The following is a 15665-nucleotide window of genomic DNA, read 5'->3' on the forward strand; positions in this document are numbered from 1 at the left end:
GAGCGTATTCTGCCTGGAGGTCAGTGACCAGTGGTGTTCCACTGAGATCTGTTCTGGGACCCCTGCTCTTTGTGATTTTTATAAATGACTTGGATGAGGATGTGGAAGGGTGGGTTAGTAAGTTTATAGATGACACGAAGGTTGGTAGTGTTGTGGATAGTGTAGAAGGTTGCTGTAGGTTACAACAGGACATTGATGGGATGCAGAGCTGGGCTGAGAAATGGCAGGTGGAGTCCAACCCAGAAAAGTGTGAAGCAATACACTTTGGAAGATCGAATTTGAAGGCAGAATACAAGGTTAATGGCAGCACTGCTAAGTATTGAAGAACAGAGGGATCTTGTGGTCCAAGTCCATGGATCCCTCAAGGTTGCCGCGCAGGTTGATAGGGTTAAGAAGTTAGTCAGGGTATTGAGTTCAAGAGCCAAGAGGTAACGTTGCAGCTCTATAAAGTTCTGGTCAGACCACACATGGAGTATTGTGTTCAGTTCTGGTCGCCTCATTATAGGAAGGATGTGGAAGCTTTAGAGAGGGTGCAGAGGAGATTTACCAGGTTGCTGCCTGGATTGGAGAGCATGTCTTATGAGGGTAGGTTGAGCTAGCTAGGGCTTTTCTTTTTGGAGAGGAGGATGAAAGGTGACTTGACAGAGGCGACTTGACAGAGGTGTACAAGATGATAAGAGGCATAGATCGAGTGGACAGTCAGAGACTTTTTCCCTGGGCAACAATGGCTAACATGAGGAGGCATAATTTTCAGGTGATTGGAGGAAGATATAATGGGGATGTCAAGGGTAAGTTTTTTTTTACACAGAGAGTGGTGGGTGCGTGGAACGCACTGCCGGCAGAGGTGGTGGAGGCAGATATATTACAAGACAAGACAAGATTTCTTTATTAGTCACATGTACATCAAAACACACAGCTGTGTGGGAGGGAAGGGTTAGATAGATCTTAGAGCAGGATAAGATGTCGACGCAACATCATGGGCCGAAGGGCCTGTACTGTGCTGTAATGTTCTGTGTTGTATTCCATTCTAACCTCTTTGGAAGCAAATTTTCAGAAATGACTGCAAGTAAAGTCAAGAACTGAAAGCAACGGAACACTGGAAAAACACTGAGTATCCTTGTGTTACATTCATTCCCAATCAAAAAGTTTGCATCAATACAGCAGCATAAAAATCTCATTAGGACACTGTGATAAAATCAATTTTTCAAGTAAATTATCCACAATGTGAAAATGCAGAATGATATTAGGAGAGCTTGATCTTCTTTATGATTCTCTTCATTATGTTTTTGTAAAAATGATGCACCATAGAAAGCATCCTATCTGGATGTAACACGGCTTGGTATGGCAACTGCTCTGCCCATGACCGCAAGAAGCTGCAGAGAGTTGTGGACACACCCCAGCACATCACGGACACCAGCCTCCCCTCCATGGACTCTGTCTTTACCTCTCGTTGCCTTGGTGAAGCAGCTAGCATAATCAAAGACCCCACCCACCCAGGACATTCTCTCTTCTCTCCTCTTTCATCGGGTAGAAGATACAGGAGCTTGAGGGCAGGTAATACCAGACTTAAGGACAGCTTCTACCCCACTGTGATAAGACTATTGAATGGTTCCCTTATACAATGAGATGGACTCTGACTTCATGATCTACCTTGTGTCACAACCTTGCACCTTATTGCACTGCACTTTCTCTGTAGCTGTGACACTTTACTCTGTACTTACTGTTTTTACCTGTACTACGTCAATGCACTCTGTACTAACTCAATGTAACTGCACTGTGTAATGAATTGACCTGTATGATCGGTATGCAAGACAAGTTTTTCACTGTACCTCAGTACAAGTGACAACAATAAACCAATACCGGTATCTACAATTTACTTTCGGATTAGAATGTGCATTTCTAGTCCTAGCAAGTTTGTACTGGAGCATGGCCACTCGTTGTAAGCTGCTCCCTCTGCAGACCTACTCTTCCCCCAACTCTACCAGCGAGGTGAAGGCTCTACATTTCAAAAATTAACCATGCTCATTTCTGATCAACAGAAATGTTATTGTTAACTCTATTAAAATGGGTGCATTTCAAATTATTCAACTTAACTGCACTGCACTTTCACATAATTTCAACCATTACACAAATTTAGCAGTTCAAAAATAAACGAACTGGCCAGAGCTTAAGAGGTTCATGTAGGTTTCAGAAGGTAGTCAGCTGCTCCCTAGCATCAAAAAGGTGGAGCAGCACTGCTCAGTACCACCTGGGAATTCTCCCCAGATCAGCTTCAGAACAGTGTCAAGGGATCTGTTATCTTCCTCAAATAGCAGAAAAAAGTCTGTACCCTTGACAATGTAGCATGCCCTCAGTCATGTGCTGAATTATTGCACCAAAATCTTTGACATGGGATTTGATTCCACATTTTAACCACCAGTACTAAATTCAAGACAGATTGACTTACATATTATATTGTTAAACGTTCTTCACTAAACTAACAGAAGATTTACTAAGAATCTATGACTAGAATACTGAAGGCTCACAACTATAATACAATATTCACACACAGCTTTACAGCTTAGCATTCTATGAAGAAATGCACAAATTTCAATTTTATATGCATGCCATATGTAAGTACGACTCAAATCACACGTCCAATGACTATCCATTGATCATTTTTTTGGGAGAAATACAACCAGCCATGTCTAGATCTCTAATGCGCTGTTTGTAATGAGCATCTAGCATAACATTGGGACAATATTATTCTCCAATTAGTACTGATGTTATTTAATCTTGTTAAGCAAAGTCTCCTTCTGCGAAGATTCAGGTGAAGAAAGAAGTTTTAAAAAAAGCAGTTGCTGCTGGGCCACTCCAGAAAGATCATTCTTTTAAGATGTGACAAATCACTGACGCTCAGATCAACTATGATTTAAATAAATCATCAATGTACACAATATGGCTGAACTACAGGGGGCTTCATTCCAGCAGGACATTCTCCATTATGATCTATAGACTACATTTTAAAACGTCTTATTGCACTGAAGGCAATATCATTCTGTCACATTGGGCATTAATAGTTCCTTCACTTCAGTATAAAAGGAAAGGAAATTTTTCTTACTTTATTTCAGAAGAGGTTAGGATGACGTTCCAATTTCTAAGTTTGACACATGGAATTCACATGGGGTCGACAGGCAAGTGTTTTCCTTGCATTTAATTTTCATTTTGTAAATTAGCTTCTTCCAGTTCTTTTCAGTTCAGCTTAGGAACACAATATTTTCTGCAGCAGGAATGGGCCAGGCTGTGTGAATGATCACTGTCTGGGTCTTTCCCAATGAAGATCTGTTGCTGATGAATAGACTGAATGCCATCTATCACATTTATGAATGGAGCTCATCAAACAATCACTGGGTACAGTAAAACAGGGGTTCAAAGCTCTACTGGGATTGAGAAGCCAACCATCCACCGACAGCAAGTGGATGCTTTGAACCAAGTTGCAAAGATAAACCACAACGTGACCAATCATTTAAGAAAGGGTCTGACACTTGACTCTTATGATCGACCACAGGTCCCACCCTGCAGCTAATGGCATAAAACCCAATACGAGTTCTATTAAGTTATATTTCATTCAAGTCCATTGGCAATTTTCTACTCTTTGAAATATAAAGAATGTGAACTCACTCTTTAAACGAAATACCACACGATATTTTTAAGAAACCACACTCCAGTCACAGGCAGGGTTAGCTTCCTGCTGCATCTGGTGAAGTTTTAACGGAACATAGGGTCACAAGTAAATGTGACACAACATCAATAAACAGTGGGAAAGGCAACTAATATTGTATCCAGTCCTAAACATGTATCTATTGTGGTGGAATGGTCGGGGTACTCAGGCAACTGCTATTAGACAGCTAGTATTTCTGCTGGAGGGGCCAGTGTGGCTCTTGCATCTCAGGCAAATATTTTAAGTGCAGACAAACAAGGGTCCTGGATTATCACCCCATCAGGACATCATCAGGTATTCAATGGCCATTTGATACTTCTGAAATGCAGAAATGTTTGATCTTGGAAGATGTGGCAGGTAATTTACATACAATATGATCCCTCAACAATAAATGCTTTAGTCAGAGAGAAACAGGTCCTTTGGCCCACCCCATCCATGCCGACCTGCAAGTTTCCATCTTTACTCATACGAGTTAGTAACCTTGGTCCACAGCCTCCTAGAGCAACACACAAAGGAGCTGGAGGAACTCAGCAGGTCAGGCAGCATTGATAGAGGGAAATGGTTAGTCGATGTTTCGGGTTGAGACCCTTCATCAGAACTGTCCTTTGTGTGTTGCTCCAGATTTCCAGCATCTGCATTGTCTTGTGTCTCCATAGCCTTCTATGTCTTGGCAAATCAAATGCTTGCCTAGATACTACTTAAATGCTGTGCTTTAATGATGGGGCAACATGCTTTTGGTGGTGCAAGTTGAGACAGTATTGTTGACTAGGTCACCAGAACACAAGTTGATTTTGTATAACTGGCTTGGGATCTTCCATTCTCCAGAATAAGATAACTCCAGGCTAAATGCCCCGTCAACTGGGATCAAGACTGGGAATGGAGTTGAATACATAAGCTTCTGACCAAGAGCTAACAGTGCCATCAACTTAATCATCAATAGTGTCAACCAACCACTACACCAACAGGTGATCATTCAAAGTTGTGGGCTAGAGGTTAGACTTGCGCCTACGAAACAAGGTGACACAGTTGGTCGTGCTCTTGCGTCTGAACATCTTGTTCAAGTTTCAGTTCTATTTGAGGATTTCAGTACATAACTCAGACTGACAATTCAATGTACCACAAAGGAGTGGTACACCTTCAGGGGTTTGGCATCTTTCAAATAACAGGTTATTCTCCCTCAGGTAAACGATTCCATGGACCTAGTACAAACTACAGCAGGGGAACCTTCCCCAATACACTACCCATCATTTGTGAAAAAACCAAAGATTGTCCAAACAAATATCTCATCACTGTGGGACATCAGTGAGGACAAACTGGCTGCTTCATTTCTTACAACAGTTACTACACTTAAAATGCAAAATGAAAACAGAAAACACTCAGCAGGTTGGGCAACATCTGTGCAATGAGAAACAGAGTTAATATTTCTGTTTTACTTTATGCTTTCAGCATTTGCAGTTTTTTTTTTGATTTTCACACATTGACTTCACACTTAGAACTCCTTCCCCAACAGCACAGAGGAAGAACCTTCACAGGAAGACGACATCAGTCCAAGGCAGAGGTTCACCACCACCTTCAAGGGTAATTAGATAAGATTTCTTTATCAGTCACACGTACATTGAAACACACAGTGAAATGCATCTTTTGCGTAGAGTGTTCTGGGGCAGCCCGCAAGTGTCACCACGCTTCCGGCGCCAACAGAGCACGCCCACAACTTCCTAACCTGTACGTCTTTGGAATTTGGGAGGAAACCAGAGCACCCGGAGGAAACCCACACAGACACGGGGAGAACATACAAACTCCTTACAGATAGCGGTGGGAATTGAACCCGGATCGCTGGCGCTGTAATAGCATTACGCTAACCGCTGCACTACCATGCTGGCCAATAAATGTTGAACTTAGCAGCTACATACAAATCCCGTAAAATGAATAAATTAACAACCCAAAAGAGAACAATTGTACACTCAACTCTGGTTGTGGACACACGAGATGGCAAATTCCATGCAGTTTTTCATCTTCCCCACCAGTTTCCCGGCATAAAACTCCTCCGTAACAGTCACTGAATGGTACAGCACTGAAACGGGCCCAACATGGCCATGCCAACTTTTTTGCCCATCTACACTAATCCCATTTGCCCACATGAGGTCCACATGGTTCTATGCCTTGCTTATTAAGTCCCTGTCTAAATGTCTCTTAAACATAGCATCTGATTCTACCACCTCCTCTGGCAGCAAGTTCCACCTTCCAAACACTCAGAGTTCAAAAAAAACCTTCAGATCCCTTATACAACTCCTTCCTCTTGCTTAAACCCAAGCCCTCTTGTTTTTGACACCCCTACCATGGGAAAAAGATCTTGACTACTTACCCTCTCTATGCTTCATAATAGAATTGTTATATAGGTCACCACTCGGCCTCCTTCACTCCGAGAGAACAAGCCCAGCCTATCTAGTCTCTCCCCATAACTGGTGTCCTCAAATCCAGGCAACACCTCTGCACTCGGTACATAATACTCCAAGTACAGCCCAACTGGTATTTTCTCAAGTTGCACCATCACCTCCCAACATTTATATTCTATACCTTGACCTATCAAGGCAAGCACACCACTTGTTTCCTTCATTACCTGATCTACCTGTGTTGCCACTTTCAGGGAACTAGGGACTTGAATCCCCAGGTCCCCCCTGTTCATCAACATTCCTTAGTGCCCTACCATTTACTGAACACATCCTACCCTATTTGACTTCCCAAAATGTATCACCTCACACTTGGCACGATTGAATTCCATCTGCCAACCCACTGCCCAACTTTCCATCTGATCGATATCCTGTTGTAATCTTAGACAACCTCCCTCACTATCCACAACACCACCAACTCGCACGTCATCCACAAGCTTACTAATCATACCTCTTACATTCACATCCAAGTGATTAACTATATCACAAACAAGGGTCCCAGCACCAATCCCTGCAGGACACCATTGGTCACAGACTTCCAATCTGAAAAGCATCCTCCTATCACCAAGCCAACGTTACATCAATTAGCCTGCTCGCCTCAGATCCCAGACGTATTAACATTCTTCACCAGCGTATCATACGGGACCTTATCAAATACCTTATTAAAATTTATATCGATAGCATCTACCACCATCAAGCTTCTTAGTTACTCCTCAATAAATGTAATCAAGTTAGTGAGGTAGGATTTCCCCCGCAGAAAGCCATGCCGACTAACCCTAATCAGCCTCTACCTCTCCAAATGTACACAAATCCATTCCTTCCAATTTTCTCCAATAGTCTCCCTAGCTCACCAGCCTAGAGTTACCTGGCTTAATCCTGCTGTCCTTCGTAAATAAAGAAACAGCATTAGCAATCCTCCAGGTCTTCTGGCACTTCACTGTGACTAACAAAGAAGCAATAATCTCCATCAGGGACCAGGTTATCTCCACCCCATAGTAACTTGGGATGGACCTCATGTGGTCCTTGGGACTTATCAACCCATATGTGTTCCAAGACATCTAACATCTCCCCCTTCTTAAAAATGACCTGCTCCAGATTATCCATGTTGCCCTCCCTGAACTCACTATCTTCTATGTCCTTCTACTTGGTGAATACAGCGAGAATTATTCACTTAGGATCTCACCCACGTACCTGGCTCCACACACAAATTACCCCTTTGGTCACCAAGGCAACTCACTCTTGCTCCTGATCTTACCTGCCAAGGATATTTCATGGACCCTTTTTGCGCTCCTTATTTCTTTCTTAAGTTCTCTCCTACACACTTTGTATTCCTCAAGAGACTCCCTCGATCCCAGTTGCCTATACCTGTCATATGTTTCCTTTTCTTCCTGATCAAACCTCCAATATCCTTTGTCATCCAAGGTTCCCTAATATTCCCATCTTTACCTTTCACCCTAACTGGGACCTGCTGGCCTGAACTCTTCAGTCTCCCACGTTAGCTGTCATTTTGCCCACGAGCATCTGCTCCCAATTTACTTTCACCAGGTCCTCTCTTGCACCATTGAAATCAGCCTTGACTTGAGAACCAACCTTATCCCTTTCCACAACTAACGTGAAACTTAAAGAACTCTGGTCACTTTTCCCTAAGTGTTCCCTCACTTATCCTGTTTCATCTCCATGGAGGCAGAGGGAGACCTTTCTTCAGGAGACAATTTACCCATTGCAGGTATTAGTCAAGTAAACCTCTCTGAACTGCTTCCAATGCATCTAAATTCTCCATGAAATAAAAGGGTATGGGCCGAATGTAGACAGAATGAGATTTGTACAGGTGGGCAAAAAGGTCAGGAAGGATGTGGTGGGCTGAAGGGCCTGTTTCTGTGCTGTACAACTCTGACTCTGATTCATAGTTTGCCATGTTTGCTGATCAACTATCTGTTCTCAGAGCCTAAGGCAATGACAACGATAATGGTAGATTTACAAAGGTTCTCATTTTTGATGGTTACACATTTGTGATCTTGGCTTGGACATTTCCTGGTTGGATTGTAAAGACTCGATAGGCTAAACAAGTTCTTCCTGACCACAGATGTAAATAAATAACTTGCTAATGACCATAGCAAACAATATTCAAAGCAGCAAAATTGGCTGGTATCTGTGGAACTGCAATCAGAATCAACTCAACCAAGAAAGGGAAACCCACTTTGAAATGTTGAACTCAGCTCTTCTGGCCAACAAGAGCAAGTATGAAGTTCAGTTGCAGGCCATGCCTCAGCACCAGCACGGCAGCAGCTGTCACTGCAGCAGACTGCTCTGCCACATTTCACTGGCTTCAATTAGTTCTCCAGTCTTTTATCAGAGAAACGTCTTTACCATCAAATTGTCAAAAGGGTTGAGAATCACTTGAAACCCTTCACGATTTTAATAAACCAGACACAAAGCTACAACCATCTGGGATAAATTCATTTTTAAATGCTGAGGAAGAGTATTTTTTAGGCAAGCATTACTGAAAAATGGAAGACATTTACCACAAGTGGTTACTGAATCTGAATAAATTATTTTATGCATGGGAACTTATAAACATGAGCACAAACACTGAAGGTTTAACAAAAGAAGAGTAAATTAGAACAGGACCTGACAGTTCCAGCATCGAGGCTGCAACCTGCACAAACCTAAAAGACTGACAAGCAAATCTCTGAGCCCAAAGAGGGGATGATTGGCCAAAAATACACTTGTAATCCACATCAATGCAGAGTCAGAATTTTTGCTATATTTGGTCTTTGTTCCTCTTTTCTTTGGGACAAAGAGGGTTGAATTAGAAAACAAGGATGAGTCAATCTCTGCAGCAGGGATGTGCAAAGTGAACTGTCCAAGAATGTTTATTAGAAACACAGAACATACATCCCAGAAGACAACAATAAAACTGCACTCGAAGCACCAGGAAAAATTCCAGGCATTGGTACCCACAACTGGAGGACTCAATATAGTTCCAACCATTATCACCTAACAACTGGAGCATTGGATACAGTTGTGGCCACTGCTAACTCACCTTAACAAAGCAACACTCCAGCCTCTACATGATATCAAAGGGATTGAGGCATTGGATGCATTAGAACCTAGAACAGTACAGCACAGTACAGGCCCTTTGGCCCACAATCAACCTAACCCTTCCCTCCGACACAGCCCATAACCCTCCATTTTTCTTACATCCATGTGCCTATCTAAGAGTCTTTTAAATGTTCCTATTGTATCAGCCTCTAGCACCACCCCCAGCAGTGCGATCCAGGCACCCACCACTCTCTGTGTAAAAAAACCTGCCTCTGACATCTCCCCAGAACTTTCCTCCACTCGCCTTAAACAGGTGTCCTCTGGTGATGGCTGTCCACTCTATCTATGCCTCTCATAATCTTATACACCTCTCATCCTCCATCACTCCAAAGAGAAAAACTCTAGCTCGCTCAACCTTTCCTCATAAGGCATGTTCTCTAATCCAGGGAGCATCCTGGTAAATCTCCTCTGCACCCTCTCCAAAGCTTCCACATCTATCTTCACAAAGAGCAGGGGTCCCAGAACAAATCCCTGCGGAACACCACTGGTCAACGACCTCCAGGCAGAATACTCTCCTTCTACTACCACCCTCTGCCTTCTGTGGGTAAGCCATTTCTGAATCCACGCAGTCAAGTTACCGTGGATCCATGCCTCATGACTTTCTAGATGAGCCTCCCATGGGGAACCTTGTCAAACGCCTTACTAAAGTCCATATACACCACATCCACTGCTCTACCTTCAATTTGTTTTGTCACCTCCTTGAAAAACCTATTTCGGCTCGTGAGGCATGACCTGCCCCTCACAAAGCCATGCTGACTATCCCTAATAAGACCATGCTTCTCCAAATGCTCGTAAATCCTGTCCCTAAGAATCGTCTTCAATTGTTTGCCCACCACTGATGTAAGATTTACTAGTCTATCATTTCCAGGATTATCCCTATTACCTTTCGTGAACAACGGAACAACATTTGCCATCCCCCAATCCTCTGGTACCACTCTGCGACCAGGGAGGACACAAAGATCATCCTCAATGCCCCAGCAATCCCTTCCCTCACTTCCCATAGTAACCTGGGGTATATCTTGTCCGGCATTGTGGAAAGTGGAACAAGTTTTTGGTCTCCAAGGTTTGGAAGACCCTATGATTGATTGCCAATGAGGGGAAAAAGCTCAAGGTACTTATTAATCAAGGACAAGATCCAAAGGGAATCAAGAAAATAATCCTTCATGGTCTATTTGAGAGGGAGATTTAAACTGGAAGCAGCCATGTGATGGGCAGAACTTTGCTCAGTGCGAGGTTACCAGCATGCAGAATTGTATCCAGAGTTAAGTAAAGGGACACGCTTAAGACAGAACTATTTGAAAGAATCAGCAGTGAATTGATGGGATACCACCTCCCAAGATGGACTGAGGACAGAACATAGGGCAAAAATTCAGGATCAACTGGAGAGATACAAGAGGAAGTAGACAATTGAGAAGCAGTAAAACCCAGAGATAAAGTATTTTATTCAAACAGCTTTTCAGGTGCAATGTTCCAACAAGCACAATCCTGAATATGGGACTGATGAGGAAATTCGCTCTGCCTTCAGAACGCCACACAGCCTTCGATGACTTGAAGGAGAGAATGTTGGACGATCGAAAGCTCAACCCAGCACAAAGTGGTCTACTGGACAGCAGTGATCTTTGCCCTCCTGTACAGTTCTGTGATGCTCACCTCAAAACGGTAGAAAGGTACCACAAGCACTGCATCTGCAAAATCCTCCAAATCCACTGGCAGGACAAGTGAACCAACATCAGTGTCCTCTCATAGGCTAACATTCTCAGCAATGAAGCCCTAGTTGTTCTCAGTCAGTTCCTCTGAGCAGGCCATTTCCTTCACATGCTCCTGAAACAGACACTGTGCCGAGCTCTGTCACAGGAAGAGATGGCAAGATGGATGAAGGAAACGATTCAATGATCTTCTCATAGGCTCCTGGAAAAAGGCAACATCTTCCTGGATTTGTGAGACCACACAAAAAGGGAAAGCAGCATATTGTAGAGCATTGAGAACCTTGTGTCTACTCATTGGGATCATACACACAAGCTCAGCGAAATAGCAGAAGCACACTGCACTGCACATTGGTCACCTCTGAACACGCAGAACTGGAGTGGAAGGAAAACAAACATCTCACAGTGTCAGCACCATGCAAGGTGGGTAGGGGGAAGTGGTGGTGATACAAGAGACCAGTTCTGTAACCAGTCACAGACAATGAAAAAGGAACACGTCTGACACAACCATCCTTCTCACCTGATCGGAGTTCCTGGAAAAGCCAATTCTAAATACCCACGAGGAAAAGCTTAAGACATATCATACAATAGCTGCATTTGAAAAACATTTTTATATACCAAAATATAAATGAAATTATCCTCTCTGTAAAATACCAATTCCAAAAGAGAATAATCAAGAAATAATCACATTCCATTACACCATAACGTTACTTGTCTATGAATGTACTAACATCCCATGAGAGACTTCAAACACGAAAAGAGCTAGTTTGGGTTTAGTTAGGGGAAGGGCAGGGAGAAAGAGAAGGCAACTTTCCCAGTCTGATTGGTGACAGTGTGCAATGAGCATTTGAACATGAAAATCTAATCAACAAAGCACTGTAAGATCAAGGCACAGTGATTCAAATCTTCCTTACCTCCTTAGCCTTCTGCTTCAGCCGTGCTTGCTCAGGGTCTTCTTGCCTGGAGCGACTCTAGGTATGAGATGGGGGGGGAGGGGAAGATGTTGGAGGGAGTGCGGGAGACAAGGTGTGGGGGAAGGGGGGAGGGGGAGGGGGACAGGGTGCAGGGGAGTAACAGGAAGAGGGAGTGGGAGAGAAACAGATAGAGAGAAAAATGGATAACAGCTGGTTTTAAAACAAATGGCTCATCTGTCAGTAATAAAAAAGCACAAAGTACATGGTGCCGTGAGCATTAGAAACACGTACAACCTCAAAGCTCTTCAGGTAAAACAATTTTAAAATATTTGTGAGGAAAATGATTATTCTTTATGACTTAAATTACCTCCTAAGTTCCTGCAAACACTGAGCAGGGTTCTGTAGACATGGGAATGCCGTCTTATCCAGCACATAAATCCACCTCCCAAACCATGTTTTAGTTGTCTCTTCTCCAAGTTCCTTAAGCCATGGGCTTACATGTGCTTACAGCTCCATGAGCTCGCAGGTTTGAGGCCACTGTGCATGTTTTCATGGGCCAGCTCAGAGACTTAAGTGTATCAGACATCAGTGTAGCTCCTTTGTCACGTCCTCCTTAAAACTGCAGTTTGATGGACATGAAGTGAGTCAGGTATCCCTAACCAAGCAATATTCAGTGGGTCTCTGAAGTTTGAGGAACTATCAGATGTGGGTTCACTATATTTTAAATAATTTGCAGCTGTGTACAGCTTCAGCTGGGAAAGGAACCAAACAAACAAAGTTGGACTACAACCACTTTGTAGCTAGAGTCAATGTTTGATTAGTTTTCCAGTGGCGATCAGAATTTAAATCTGAAACCTGCCATTCTTCAGCTCTGTGAAAACCAAAAAGTACTGCAGATGCAAGAATCCTGAAACAGAAACAAAATACTGGAAACACTCAGCAGGTCAGCCTACATCTGTGGAGAGAGAACCAGAATCAACATTCCAGGTCGGAGACCCTTTGTCAGAACTGGGGAGAAGGAAGAAGGGTGGTGGAATGGGGGATGTTTTGGTCGCCCTGTAATAGAAAAGACATTATTAAACTGGAAAGAGTACAGAGAAGATCTATCAGGATGCTGCCTGGACTTGAGGGACTGAGTTAAAAGGAGAGGTTGGGCAGGCTAGGAATTTATTCCTTGGAACACAGAAGATTGAGGGGTGACTTTACAGAGGTGTATAAAATCATGAGGGATATAGATAGGATGAATGCATATTGTCTTTTTCCCCAGGGAAGGTTAACTATAAACTGGAGGACATAGGTTTAAGGTGAGAGGTAAAAGATTTAAAAGGGACCCAAGAGTCAACCCCTTCACACAGAGGGTGGTGTGGTGGATATATAGAACGAGCTGCCATAGAAAGTGGTTGAGGCAGGTATAATAACAGCACTTAAAAGACATTTGGATAAGTAAATGGATAGGAGGGGTTTAGAAGAATACAGGCCAAACAAAAGGGCAAATGAGACTAGCTCGGTGGGCACCATGGTCAGCATGGACAAGTTGGGCTGAAGGGCCCGTTTCCATGGTGTATTACTGCACGACTCCAGGAACAGGCACTCTGGCCCATAATGTCAGTGCCAACCATGACGCCAATTTAAACTGCACGTCTGTCTCCAGCTGCCGTTTCTCTGCCCACATTTCCAGCTGATGTATATATTCTTACTGAATCTGATGGTTCTTCAGCTCAGAGCTTTCTGGGTGTCATTCAAATTATAAAACAGAACCTTCAGCATACTTATTGGGCCATTTGGACCCACTGGTTCCTGCTACACACAAGCCACCCCATCATCACATTCTTCTGTTCCTCTCCCCCACATGCGCTGATTTAGCTTCATCCCAAGTGTTTCCATACAAGCCACCTCATGCACTTCATATTGTAACAAGATCCATATTCTAATCACTCAATCAACTCAGCTTAATATATCAAATAGAAGGAAGATCCTTCAAACCAGCTCCCCAATTCAATTCAATCACTGCCAATTTTCTGCCTGATCTTGCCTTAGAACACAGAACAGTACAGCACAGGAACAGGCCCTTCATGTTGTGCCGAACTAATTAAATTAGTCATCAAATGCCCAACTAGCAATCAAATGCCTTCCCCTACTATTCCCACATCCTCAGTTTCCTGTGTAAATTAAGTTACCCTGAATTCCACACTGAATTTATTGGTGACCAGATTTTATTTTTGGCTCCTAGTTTTGGAACATCTCACCATCCAAAAACATCTTCCCTCTTTGCTCTATATTTTCCTTGAGAAACCACTTCATAAATATCTCTATCAGCTCACATCCCCAAATGGAAATGATAACAGATGTGGTATAAAAACTAAAGATTCTTAAAAACATTTCACTGAGACAATAATGCCCCAGAAAAAAAAATATCAACTCACAGGGTTTCTATGAGCTGTTACATACAAATCTCTTCAAATTCCAAAATAGGATCCACAACCCATCTAAGCCAGGATTCACATAATTGATTTTGTTTTGAGTATGGAATTGAGTTACACCCTTTTCTCTTCCAAAAATAGAATTCCAGCTCCTCAAAACTCAATCTCATTAAAACTATAAAACTGCTGTCATCTGACATCAAGCAGACTATCCTTACCTTTGCTGCTTTTAATAGAATTTCTCTCTCCTGATCGTCCTTCCTTTGTTTCTCGAGCCGCTCCAGATGTTCAAAGAATTTCAGCTGTGTCCGTACATCTGTTGCTTGTTCATACCATTCATGGTCCTGCAGATCATTTAGAAATAAGAAAAATACATCAGAAAATGTCTCATGCACTGCCAATAGCACCCCATCCCCCAACCCACTCCGAGTAATGTTCACTTGCTTCAACTTAATTACGACCAGCAATTATCAGTCTGCAAACGTGGTTATTCTATGTTTAACAGATCTAACCAAATTTCACAGACCATTATTTGATATTGAAAGCATTTGGATCCAGCAAAACTTTGGTTTACATAAAACTTGCCCTCGGGTGCCTCACAGATAGGTACAAGGAAAATGGTTGCTTAGCCAGAAAGAGCAGATGAGGAGGAATTTGAAGGATTGATCCAAAGGCTAGCTTTGACAAGACTTTAGTTTTTAAAGAGTGGAGAGGCGGAGAGGATTGGGAAGCAAGTCCCAGAGAGCAGAAACCAAGCAAAATGAAATGGGAGGATAATTCACAAATAACTTCCCCACAGTCAGGGGAAATATCAAGGATTGCTGGAGACTGCAGGTTCATGGTGGAGCAAGGCCATGGAGGGACTTGATGAAGAACTAATGTTCAGTTCAAATTGTCATGGATTAGCAAGTCAATATTGGTTTACAAGACTGGAGTCAATTATGATTAAGACTGTGCAAGGCAGGATGTAGATAAAATTATGGACAATGCAAATGTTAAAAGCAGAACACCATGCAATTATATAGCACCTTGCATGACCTCAGAGCTCTCCAAACCTCTTGAAAGAATGATGCATTTTTGCAGTGTGTTAACCACTGTAAGATGCACAATTTATATCAACAGCTCTTCAGGAGAGGCAGGAAAGGCATGTCTGGCTGAACTGTAAATGTATTATTCTCTAATTCCTTGCTCTTTGTGCACAGTATTACGTTGTCTTCTGTCTACCCTTTTGCTGCCAACAAGGAACTGCAATGGAGACAGAGTAAAATTAGGGCACTTCCTAATAATTTACCAGAAGACTAAAGGAAGTTGGAGCCCAGTCAAAATTGGAAAACCAAGCTCATACATAAACCACACACTGTTGCAAGTGTGAGATCATG

The 15665-nt window shown here is 42.8% G+C and overlaps 1 protein-coding gene across 1 annotated transcript in view; it reads right to left on the reverse strand.

The window, feature by feature from the left end:
- LOC127577453 (transcription initiation factor TFIID subunit 4-like) overlaps positions 1–15665 on the reverse strand; it is a 282848-nt gene that overhangs the window by 165700 nt on the left and 101483 nt on the right. Inside the window, exons 12-13 of the mRNA XM_052028677.1 lie at positions 14505–14630; positions 11867–11923 (exon numbers count right to left, since the gene is read on the reverse strand). Coding sequence (XP_051884637.1) covers positions 11867–11923; positions 14505–14630 — 183 coding nt within the window. The remainder of the gene's footprint in view (positions 1–11866; positions 11924–14504; positions 14631–15665) is intronic.

This window comes from Pristis pectinata, chromosome 13 (assembly GCF_009764475.1).
Source record: "Pristis pectinata isolate sPriPec2 chromosome 13, sPriPec2.1.pri, whole genome shotgun sequence".
Classification (NCBI taxonomy): domain Eukaryota; kingdom Metazoa; phylum Chordata; class Chondrichthyes; order Rhinopristiformes; family Pristidae; genus Pristis; species Pristis pectinata.